Source organism: Melitaea cinxia, chromosome 27, assembly GCF_905220565.1.
Source record: "Melitaea cinxia chromosome 27, ilMelCinx1.1, whole genome shotgun sequence".
In the NCBI taxonomy this organism is placed as follows: Eukaryota; Metazoa; Arthropoda; class Insecta; order Lepidoptera; family Nymphalidae; genus Melitaea; species Melitaea cinxia.
Window position 1 is genome coordinate 4,122,698 of NC_059420.1, and position 12,452 is coordinate 4,135,149.

The 12,452-nt window shown below is 38.4% G+C and overlaps 2 protein-coding genes across 2 annotated transcripts in view; one reads left to right on the plus strand and one right to left on the minus strand.

Moving 5' to 3' along the window:
• LOC123666766 (ATP-citrate synthase) overlaps positions 1 to 4,258 on the plus strand; it is a 39,780-nt gene extending 35,522 nt beyond the window's left edge. The window contains exons 19-23 of the mRNA XM_045600819.1: positions 92 to 234; positions 765 to 927; positions 1,730 to 1,863; positions 2,646 to 2,852; positions 3,457 to 4,258. Coding sequence (XP_045456775.1) covers positions 92 to 234; positions 765 to 927; positions 1,730 to 1,863; positions 2,646 to 2,852; positions 3,457 to 3,619 — 810 coding nt within the window. The 3' untranslated portion in view covers positions 3,620 to 4,258. The remainder of the gene's footprint in view (positions 1 to 91; positions 235 to 764; positions 928 to 1,729; positions 1,864 to 2,645; positions 2,853 to 3,456) is intronic.
• Positions 4,259 to 11,355: 7,097 nt separating this feature from the next.
• LOC123666765 (protein mahjong) overlaps positions 11,356 to 12,452 on the minus strand; it is a 44,154-nt gene continuing 43,057 nt past the window's right edge. Inside the window, exon 33 of the mRNA XM_045600818.1 lies at positions 11,356 to 11,457. Coding sequence (XP_045456774.1) covers positions 11,380 to 11,457 — 78 coding nt within the window. The 3' untranslated portion in view covers positions 11,356 to 11,379. The remainder of the gene's footprint in view (positions 11,458 to 12,452) is intronic.

Consider the following 12,452-nt stretch of genomic DNA (forward strand, 5'->3'; position numbering starts at 1 on the left):
GTCTGTCTGTTACGTTGTCACGCCCAAACTATTTAGCAAACTACCCAAAAGCGGGCTTAAATATTAATGTACCTATCATATCTTTTAACAGAAGCTGGGTATAATCCGGAAACCGGCAGCCTTCATCAGTACCATCTGTGACGAGCGTGGCCAGGAGTTGAGCTACTGCGGGGTGCCCATCAGCGCCGTACTGGAGAGGCAGCTGGGAGTCGGAGGCACCATTAGCTTGCTGTGGTGAGCTTACCTAATCTACCTGTAACTGAAATAGGGCACAGCAGGAAATTTCCTGCTCAAAATCTGGAGCAGGAAATTTCCTCGACCTTACAGAAGATCACAGCTATATAATACTGCTTTTAAGCAGTGTCGTGTTCCTGTTGGTGAGTAAGGTGACCAGAGCTCCTGGGGAAGGATTGGGGGTAAAGTCAGAAAGGCGTCTAAATAAATAAATACTATCATCCTACTTTGGTAAACGTCACATCCTAAAATAACATAACCACCAGCCTGCATTGGTGAGCCATATTTCTTAGCATCCACCATCAAACAAACTTCGTACCGTCATATTTGTTATAAATTATGCAATAAAAATATCGCGTACATTAAATATTTATCGAAATAAAATATTATCAAGTTGGACAGAGTTACATATCGGTGCAAGATTTCATTGCAATCAGTCCAACTTTCGGAGATTAGTCCGGACAAACACCGTGACACGAGATTTTTATATAGCGACGAAGGAAATCCTCAATAGTGGTTCTCGTGGCCAGGTTCCAGCGCGAGCTGCCGGACTGGGCCTGCAAGTTCTTCGAGCTGGTGCTGATCGTCACGGCCGACCACGGGCCCGCCGTGTCGGGCGCCCACAACACCATGGTGACGGCGCGCGCGGGCAAGGACTTAATCTCGTCCGTCGTCAGCGGTCTGCTGACCATCGTGAGTGCCGCGTGCTCTACTGTGCTTACACTGATATTGAGGGCGGGGAGATCTTGACTGAACGTCAAAAGCTTAAAGCTTCCTATATTCAAATATGTATTTGTAGTGTTTATAATCCCCCAACACAAAAAAGGAGTAGCTCGTCATAGCTCTTGAACCGATGGACCGATTTTGCGTTTTTTTTTTTAGGTGAATGCCAATTTGTTTGCTGTAGTTCTTAGATAAGTTAGAAGACTATCAGCTTTATATTCATATGATTATATTTGCGTAGGGTGTTTTATATTTTTTTAACTGAACAGTTATTTCGTATGTCTGTATGACGAAGTTGTTTGCGTTGTTAATGTGTGTTAATTTCGGTATAAAATTAAATTATTTTTTATTTTGAAACATGGAAAGAAACCCATTTATATGGGAAATTACACAAATCACAGACATTTTTTACACACAATGATCGACGAAATAAACATAAGATACTTAATAAACAATTAGCCAACAAAAAATTGATACCAAAAAAAAATCAAACAAGATAAAAGACATTAGAAATTAAATGCTATAATAAAAAAAGCTATTCTGTCTGGAAACGTAAAGAAATATCACTCAGCTTGGAGTTGACTTTCAAAAACCCAACACTGACTTCAGTGATACACTATTTGCGTTTGCTTTTTAATTTTTTATTGAATAGTGTTCTTGTATATCTATCTGTATTCAGTCATGAGTTGTTACAAATATGTACTGATGTGTGTGTACTTTCAGTGTAAAATAAGTAAATAAATATTAAATTGTGTGTGTGTGTGTGTGTCAGGGCGACCGTTTTGGAGGAGCTCTAGACCGAGCGGCTCAAGATTTCTGCGCTGCGTATGATCGCGGACAGCATCCGCAGGAGTTCGTCAACGAAAAGAGGGCCAAAGGGGAACTCATCATGGGCATTGGACACAGGTGAGAGTGGTACCCTCACAGGAGAGGATTTCGCTTAAATCAAACAGCTTTATTAATCACACTATACACATTACACATTCAATATGTCTAATTGTATTAACCTGGTTTCTATATCCAAAAAACGATTCGATTTCCCACCAAAACGGATTGAATTGCTTAATACGGGCCAATGTCGCCACTCGGTACTCAATGCCGCCACTCGGTACTCAACGCTGCCACTCGGTACTAAATGCCGCCACTCGGTACTCAACGCCGCCACTCGGTACTCAATGCCGCCACTCGGTACTCAACGCTGCCACTCGGTACTCAATGCCGCCACTCGGTACTCAACGCTGCCACTCGGTACTCAATGCCGCCACTCGGTACTCAACGCCGCCACTCGGTACTCAATGCCGCCACTCGGTACTCAATGCCGCCACTCGGTACTCAACGCCGCCACTCGGTACTCAATGCCGCCACTCGGTACTCAATGCCGCCACTCGGTACTCAACGCTGCCACTCGGTACTCAACGCCGCCACTCGGTACTCAATGCCGCCACTCGGTACTCAACGCTGCCACTCGGTACTCAATGCCGCCACTCGGTACTCAACGCTGCCACTCGGTACTCAATGCCGCCACTCGGTACTCAACGCTGCCACTCGGTGCTCAACGCCGCCACTCAGTATCAACGCCGCCACTCGGTACTCAACGCCGCCACTCGGCACTCAACGCCGCCACTCGGTACTCAACGCCGCCACTCGCTACTCTACGCCGCCACTCAGTACCAACGCCGCCCCTGCAGAGTGAAGTCCATCAACAACCCGGACTCCCGCGTGCGCGAGCTGAAGGCCTACGTGACGTCGCGCTGGCCCGCCTGGCCCGTCACGCGCTACGCGCTGGACGTCGAGGCCATCACCACGCGCAAGAAGCCCAACCTCATCCTCAACGTGGACGGCATCGTGGCCGCCGCCATGGTGGACCTCTTCAGGCACTGCCAGCTCTTCACGAAGTCAGTATAACACGCTAATTGTCTTTGCTCGCAACGTCGTCTAGTTTAATCGAAATTAAAATATAATTAACGTTTACTTTTACTTTTGAAATTTAAGACTGTATAGGAATTACAAAATCAGAATAAATAATCGAATAATACAAAGAATGAAGGCCAGACGAGCTCCTTCTGCCCATCGCCCTGTCATTGGCCGATGAGTGACAACTTTGACTGATACGAGCCACAGGAAGTGCTCGCTAGATGTCGCTCGGACAATCTTTTAATCTATTCGTATCGTTGAGCTTAAAAATTTTCAACAAATTAAGTAACTGATTTTAATATGTAATGTTCAATAATAGTGGTTAATTTTGTCCTATTAGGTCTCTATCCTATAGGGTCTGATTTACCTCATGCTTAGTTTATCCGTTACTTAAGTATTAGATAAAACTTATCGATGCCCTAACACTTTTGATACTTAAAAGTTGTTATAAGGTGAAAGAATTTTTTAAAGAGAAATATAATTAAGCTAGCATTTCACTTGTCATTCCTCTACAGGGCCTATACATCTATTTTATGAACATATACAACAATATATATGCAATAATTATTTTCATGTAACTCCCAGGGAGGAAGGCAACAACTACATCGCAATGGGCTCAATAAACGCCCTGTTCGTGCTGGGCCGTACAATCGGCCTGGTGGGCCACTTCCTGGACCAGAAGCGCCTCAAGCAACCCCTCTACCGCCACCCCTGGGACGACATCACCTACATGTCGCCTCTCAACTAAAGCGCTACTGCCACTCGCCGCTAGGTGACTCTCGTTTCACTACGCTGAGCAAATTATTAGTGAATACAGTGAATTATCGCACTCCGTCGATAGATGGCGCTGTTTTACATATAACAATAATTATATATTATTAGGTACCAGTAACTGTACGTCGTCGATAGATACCGTTGTGTATCTTATTTTTCAGTGAATTAAAATAGTGGTGCTATAAACTAACGAAATTAACGCAAGACTTTTTTTCTATGTAATAAATTACTTTTTCGTTACTTATTTATCTTAAAATGACCTGTTTTTTTTTTCTACACATATCCTGAAACATATGGGTATGTTCATTTTAGAACATAATCAATAACCTTCTGTTTCTTGTTTCTACTTACAAATTTATTATTTCACATAATTTACGATTTATGTTGATGTAACATCTCAAATGTCTATATCATTATAAAGCCTAAATATCAAATGACTACAGGGAATTCCTAATGTAAATAGAAATAAAATTAAAACAGCGCCATCTATCGACAGACTTCGTAGCTTAAAAACCGTCTTAGCAATAAGTAGATAATAATTTTAGTGGGATAATTTGATGTAGTTGTGTTCTATTAATATGTCTGACAATTACACTTGTGTGGTATACCAAAATCTGTTAAAAACATTTTTTTTTAATTATTTATCGCATTCCATAATATTCTGTGACATCGGATGCAGATTTTAAAATGTTTTTTATAATATAAATTAATGTTAATTTAAGGTCACAAAAAATAGATAGAAAAAGTTCTAATATATAAATTGATTTTGTTAAGAAAATTTAAATAAAATTAATATAAAGAAATTTACTTAATTTATTGAAATTTGATTGAAATGTGTTATCCATCAATTTATATATTTTAATTGATAAAGCGGTACACATCGAATATATTAGCGTATATAATAAGAAAGTTATATTATTTGATTAATAAAATAAAGCACAAAACAAACTTGAACAATTTAAATTTAATATTAGCTGACACGGCGAATTTCGTACCGCCAGTTTTATTTATTTTCTCTTATGTCAAACCATGTCCTTGAGAATACTGAACGTACATGCCATGGAGCTTGGAGAAAAAGAGAACGATCGCTGTAGAATAGTGTCCCGGAAATATCGACGAACTAGCGCAGCGCTGCGATCGCTAAGTTGTGTCAATAAAAGCGCGGGCTGTTGTGCGCTAATTTGAAATGATCTGTCAACGTTTAGTCCACAAACCTCTTCAGAAATGTCCTTTTCAAAATCCTGAAGGTTTATTGGAATGACATTGTCATTCAAAAAAGTCCATCTTTCGCGAGGGATGATAATTTCATCTCTCAATAAAGATTAATTTATAAAAAAAAAAAAATAATAAAGCAAATAATAATTTTACTTATTCAATTCTCCTTTTCTCCAAGCTCCATGGTACATACATTTCGGCGATGCCTTTTCTTATTTAATATAGATTTATTTGACTCGAAATATGTAAAAAGAAAATCCGTCTCGACGACTTTTAATTTTTTTTTTGTTGTTGTTTTATGTTATAAGGTAATTTTAAGAATTAAATCCAGTAATACAGCATTTGAATCAGACTCGATATTTTTTTTAATTGTTTATGTTTGACAAATGCATAATAATGGTTCATTTCAATGGATAAAAGGATTGATAATACTTTTAGTTTCTGTTGAAATGAACTGTAAAGATATCGACGCCTCGCTTGTACTGCGTTACAGAGACTACTCGAATATTTTTAATTTAATTAGTAATCTACTTTTTTTTACAATTATCGTTAATAAATACAATAAAATTAACTCGTGTAAATATTTTTTGTATTTGTGTAACTTTAGTTTGGCAAATATATTAAATTTGTAAGGGAATTAGTGGGAGATTAGTAATGCTGGAATGTCCTGTTCAAAATCTGGAGCAGTCCGACTGGGGAAGCACCTCGACCTTACAGAAGATCACAGATAAATAGTGCTCTCAAACAGTGTCGTGTTCCTGTGTGAGTAAGGTGACCAGAGCTTCTGGACAGGGGCAGGGATAGGGTCGGCAACGCGCTTGCGATTATTCTGGTGTCGTAGACGTCGATAATCTACGGTAATTGCTTACCATCAGGTGAGCCGTACGCTAGTTCGCCGACCCGGTTGTGTAAGAAAAAAAGTAATACCAGCCAGAGTCGCGAGTCAAGGCGAGGCCTCGATGTAGTTGTAAGCGATATTTTAATCTCTAATTTATTGGTATATATGTGACTGGTCGGTAGGTATCTGTAAATATTGGAATTTGTCAACTTATCTGAATATAATTTTTTTTTATTTACTTTATTTTTTGTCTTTTATTTTAACACCCGAAACTTCATTGAAATATATTGCACTATACAAGTAAACGGTTTTAATTACGAATGTAGGTAAATGAATAAAGCAGCCCTACTGGATTTTCTTATCTTCACTTAAAATGTGGGTGGTAATAATATTAATAATAATAAATTCACACTTAACGGCCCCCAGTAGGATTTTCTTCTGTGTTGGGGGTCCGGAAACACACAATACACAAGCACAAACGTGCAGACCACGACAAACATCTATATGACCGATATAAATGTCTGCTGTAAGCGGGGATCGAATAAAGTAATAATCAGTTACTTTGGAAAAACAAACTTAAATAATAAGTTATTTTGGAATAAATAAATGGAAAATCATAATAAGCACCAGCTTCCGAATAAAAATAAAAATCTGTGCACACAGAACAAAGCATGAAAAATTTATAAATATGAAAAAAAAAATACAGTCGAACGGAGAAGCCTCAAACCCATTCCGGGGCCCTGAACGCCAAGGAATAGGCATAAAATAAACAAAAATACGAAATAATACCTACGAAAAAAAATAGTGTTGCCAAGAGTCGTTATCGAGTACCACATAGCGACTTGTTTTTGTTGGTTTTTATGCAATAAATTACTACTTTTATAGTCTAGGAAGGTTTATTTTTTCAATATTTTTCTTGTGTTATCTTGCACTCGTTATATATACTTACAATGACATAAATAAAAAACAAACATAACAAAAATATACGTGCTCCATGGCATGGGCGCAGCTGACGTACGATTTTGAAACTAAAGAGACGTGCTGTGCCGCACTCAAAGAAGCCGCACGCTATATGTCGATTTCGAATCGAATCGATATATATTAGATTATAGTAATTTTAAAAAATTAACCGAATTCAAATTTATAATTTTTCTTATTAGATAGTAACTAAAAAGGTAGTAATAAAAGTTTAATATTAAAAAAATCCCAAGTACTTACCTAAATCGTCTACTATGTATTTATTTAGAGGTCGGTGCCAGCCTTAATATTTAACGCATGTAAATATTTCTTTTAAACTAAGTACTGAAGTACTTTGTTTTCGCTTAGTTAGCAAATAGTACTAAAACAGTCCTGTGTAATAGATCCCGCCATTTGATTCCACGATACCAAAGTCGTGGGTCTGTCGCACACAAGCGTTTGCTAACTTAAGCACAGGAAAAAAGCTTTTATGAGAGTTGGGGTTAGAGATGATGTTGATGCTGCCATGATTTTGAGAATGAGAAAGAAAATCGTAATCTTCACTTCTTAACCTTAAATAAAAAAATGAAAGATTTTTTTTTATTTGTAATTATATATTATTACCATCTACGCCTTCCAAAATGCAACGATGTTCTAAGGTATCGCTATGACGTCATCAGGGTGTCGTCTACGCTTGACAACGGCGTGTAGTGAACAGATTATTGGTAACGCGCCAGATTTGAGATATCAGACGATATCAGATTTATTATGGCGATTTGATTGATTTTAGTTGATTTGATTTTTTTATTCATTTGTTATGTACATATGTGTTGTTGTGTGAGCTGATGATAGTTTTATGTTTTTCACCTTTTGTTTTATTCAAATATCAAATTATTTATAGAAAATACAACACGTTTTAGTTGAATTTTGAATAGCTTAAATAATATCTATACCATCTTGACTAGCCAGTTGGGGCAGTTTGTAGTGACCCTGCTTTCTGCTCCGGGGGTTGTGGATCGAATTCCACCCTGAGTCTCGGTGTAATATATATTTTATTTATATATGTATTATTTATGTGTTTATCAAAAAAAATGTAGCTATACCAGTCGGCTGTTAGGTAGCTATAACACAAGCATTATGTTGCGTACCTTAGGAATAGATGACCGTGTGTGTATGTTGTAAATATTTATTTTTTTATTATTTATTTATTTATACCTCTTGCGTCACATTCCTAGCGGTCAACTATAGACGACTTCGGCGTTCTGGACATATCATTTACGTGGAATAAGAATGCATGTTTTTTTTTATTGTTTCTCAGTACGAGTAGCTCTAAAAGACTTGTTTTTTTATACTCAAATGTTGCAGGGATATTCTATTTTCAGAAATGTTGAATTAAAATACTAGAAATATTTTTTAAATAATTTTATTTATTATTTTTGTGGTCCGGGTTTTTTGTCGGCTATAGACGTTGTTGGCGCACAGGACTCGCGAGCCCTTGTCAAGTATAGGTTTGGCGCAACTTTGGCGTTCAAAAGGTTTAATAATACTTTTTGAGACTTCAGAGTTTCTAAGAGAAAATAATAATTTGAGAATTATTATTCATACTTAGTAAAACAAAATGTAGTTTCTTCGGGGAAATATGGTCAGCAACGCGCTTGCTTCTGGTGTTCTGAAAATTATTTCTTTGATATTGTTTTTCGCAGTGTTGCGTTTGGCTTGCGTGAGGCTACGGTAATCGCTTACCATCAAGACGTACGCTCGTTTGCTAACCTACTGCCAAAAAAAAAAAAATTACACCTTTTGTTATGAACGTGGATGATGTTTAAAACATTTACTATAATCATAACATTCAAACCCAGTCAGCCAAATCCAAAAAAATAAATAAAAGAAATTTGTCCTTTTGTCGCTTATTTACTTGAGCCAAAGAAGACTGCTGGTTAATAAAGTTAACTACTAAATAACATCATAATATACTTTTTTTTAACTTAGTTATACACCATCCACTGATTCTTAGTTGCTCGTGCCGCTCTTCTGCACAATGTTTGTTTTTATCGGTTTTATTTTATTGGCAGTAGACCAGCCGTCTCAAAACTACCTAGAAAAGTTAGGACATGGTCCTAACGGGGCGAGGTGGCGAATGCTAGCGCGACCCCTCTTGCCCCACCCAGGCGGATGACTGCTAACACGTGGTGGTTTTTAGTCAGTAGGAGTCTGACATAACCCTCTGGCGCCCCCGCGCTGAACCCGGGTATCCATGAAGGATTTTCCCCACGTAAAAAAAATGGTCCGGTTCTAACGGTCTTTTAACAGACTCCAGAAAAAGAAAAGAGATAATGAGAAAACTTTTTAGTTAGTCTGTACCGATTTTGATGATTCTTTCTATTGTATTGTATTGTATTCGAAATCTGGTACTTGTTGTGAAGTGAATTTGAGCGGACGAGTAGTTTTTGAGTTATACATAATAATGAGTATTGTAATATCAATATGTCGATGTAAATTAAAATCGATTTTTTCTTGAGAACATACATATTATTATTCATAAGTAATAGAAAATTTCGCTGCACAATTTCAACGCTCTGGAAAAAATTTCTTATATTAAGAAAATGGGAGCGAAATGGTTGAGCTACAGGTCTGGAATAGGCTTAGATGGGACCAAACTGGTATGAATTGGGTCAAAACTGGTAATCTAAACTGAGGTAGGGCACAGCAGGAATTTCGTGCTCAAAATATGGAGCAGCCCGACTGGGGTATCTCGACCTTACAGAAGACCACAGCTAAATAATACTGTTTTCAAGCAGTATTGTGTTCCTGTTGGTGAGTAAGGTGACCAGAGCTCCTGGGGGGATTGGGGATTGGGTCGGTAACGCGCTTGCGATGCTTCTGGTGTTGCAGGCGTCTATAAGCTACGGTAATCGCTTACCATCAGGTGAGCCGTACGCTTGTTTGCCGACCTAGTGACATAAAAAAAAAAAAATTTAAGATACAGCTTAAGAAATATATACCCTCAGGTGTTTGATGGTAATGATCCAGTACATTTGCAAGATATATCACGGAACGTTACCTATGTAAATCCATGTATGAGATTTTTAAAATCTTCGTTCACACAAACAATTCTGACAGTAACATCTATACTAATATTATAAAGCTGAAGAGTTTGTTTGAACGCGCTAATCTCAGAAACTACTGGGCCGATTTGAAAAATTATTTTTGTGTTAGATAGCCCATTTATCGAGGAAGGTTATAGGCTATATATCATCACGCTAAGACCAATAGGAGCGGAGCACCAATGAAGAATGTTTCAAAATCGGGGGTTCTTTTTTTCCTTTTGAGAGCTTCCGCTGCGTGCGCTGTGAAAACAATTAAAGTTTCGCAAAAATCATGTATGACAGAAATGATCCTTTTTAAAAGTTCTAAAAAAAGTCCGCGACAGCATAATTATATCTATCTTTTAAGGTTGACTCACTATAACCTTTTTTATGCTAACCAAGTTTATCACAAGTATTTCATTTAAAATATAATAGCCTTTAACATAATTCGATTTCAATGAGTATCTCAGGAGATATCGCAGTTTTAAAATAACATCGCAGCAAAATAATGATAAAGTATTGCGCGCGCCTCTGTTCCACGCGGACGAAGCCGCGCGCAGAAGCTATACCAAATAAAAAAAATTAGACACAGGTGTTTGGAATTACTTAAAGAATACAGGTTTTTACTAGCTCCAGTATACGAACAAATTTCTTTGGGCACGCGCGGTGCCTGTATTTCCTGGTCATTAGATGGTAAATTCAAACTTGGCGTTCTAGCTTTACATGAAAAATTGTGTGCACCGTCAAACCCTTTGATTTGGCAAAGCGCAGAGCCACGATATTATCTATTTCGAAATGTCGAGCTGTATTTGAAATGCACGTTTTGCATGCCACACTGCGACACATTCTCTGACGATCGGTTCTTTTCATTTTCGTAGTTACTATTATTATTATAATCATCATTTCACGTACCGTACCGTAGTCTCTAATTTTTGTCTGTCTGTCTTTCTGTTCGCTTATCTTCGGAGCGGCTGAACCGATCTTTATGGGATAGTCATTAGAAGACAAAAAAGGTTGGGGCAAAGCATAGGCTCCTTTTTATCCCGAAGTTTCTGCTAAATCGGGGTTTTACGCGGGAAAAATCATGTTTACAGTGTCCGAGTACCTAACGCCCAGATAGATATGAAATACCCAAACATTTTTTATTAAATATGACAATTTTTTGCGATCAAATTCTTTTTTTTTTAGATGTGTTGAATTTTTATGGGACAATCATTAGAAGATATAGAGATATAGTGATGAAGGTTATAGAAAACTACTTTCCTCAAATTAACGCGGGTGAAACCGCGGTGCACAGCTAGTACTTAATATAATTTAATTTGGTGCAGTATTAAAGTTAATCGCGTACATAAGTAAATTCCGGCGCATCATTTTAGTTATATACATAAACTTGCGACCCGCCCCGGCTTCGCTCGGTTGCAAAAACTATCAGTGTTCCTCTATTATATGCATGTATTATACATATAAACCTTCCTCTGGAATCACTATATTTACTAATGAAAACCGCATCAAAATCCGTTGCGTAGTTTTATAGATCTAAGCATATAGACAGCGGGAAGCGACTTTGTTTCATACTGTGTAGTGATGGTACGTAAGTATAAATAAAACATGGGATCGTTCATAACGTTTATTCCTGTGTTAGTTAAGCTCAAACTCGATGATATTGTCGAAGTCTATGTCCGCGTCGCTGTCACTGCTGCGGCCCTCCGCCGCCGCCTACAAGTAAAACAAAATCAAATTTATTAAATTCTCTTATTTATATATTATTTTCAAGAGAATCAGGAAAAAACTCATCATAGCATTAAAATAATAACACAATCATTCAGTCAAGTAAGTATAACTTTAGCCTGAAAAATCAAGTTATATGTGATGCATGAAAAAAGACTGCCTCATTGGACTAACGCATTTGTGACATTTATATGACTCAGTGGCGTTTAATTTAATAACGATACAATCGATGCAGCCTATTTCACTGCTGGACATACTGCATGAAGGAGAAGAATCAGAGCTTAATCAACCATTCTGAAACCATTCTTGAAGTTTGTATTTTGTGTTTATTTTGTGTGTGAGAGAAAAACAAATAAATATTTTATTTATTATTCTGCTCCAATGCGGGTTGGCGGATATATTGCCTACTATGAGTAACGATCGCTATCAGGAACATGATAACAACCGGGACCGACGGCTTAACGTGCTCTCCGAGACACAGTGGGGAGACCCACAAGGGGACCACACACCCAGACCACGGCAAACATCTACATACATACATATAGAAGTATGGCCAATACGAATGTTTGTCATGTGCGGGGATCGAACCCGCAACCGCCAGAGCAACAGCCACAAACGAGTGCCGTGACCGTTGCGCCAACGCGTCGTCGACATACAAACATACATATGATAGAAATAAAACCTAACTTAAGTGGGAATCGGACCCACAGCACGCGGAGCAGAGAGCGCAGTAAGTACAAAGTGCAACAACGAGCTAGTCAATGTGTGTATGTGGTTAAGTGCGTGTATGCGTGTGATCGCTCGCTTGCGCGTGTGTCCACGCGCGTGCCTGAGTGTAGCGGCGCAGTGAGCGTGTGTGTGTGCGTGTGTGTGTGTGCGTGTGTGTGTGCGTGTGTGTGTGCGTGTGTGTGCGTGTGTGTGCGCGCGTGTGTGCGTGTGTATGCGTGTGTGTGGGTGCGCGCGTGTGTGTGGGTGCGCGCGTG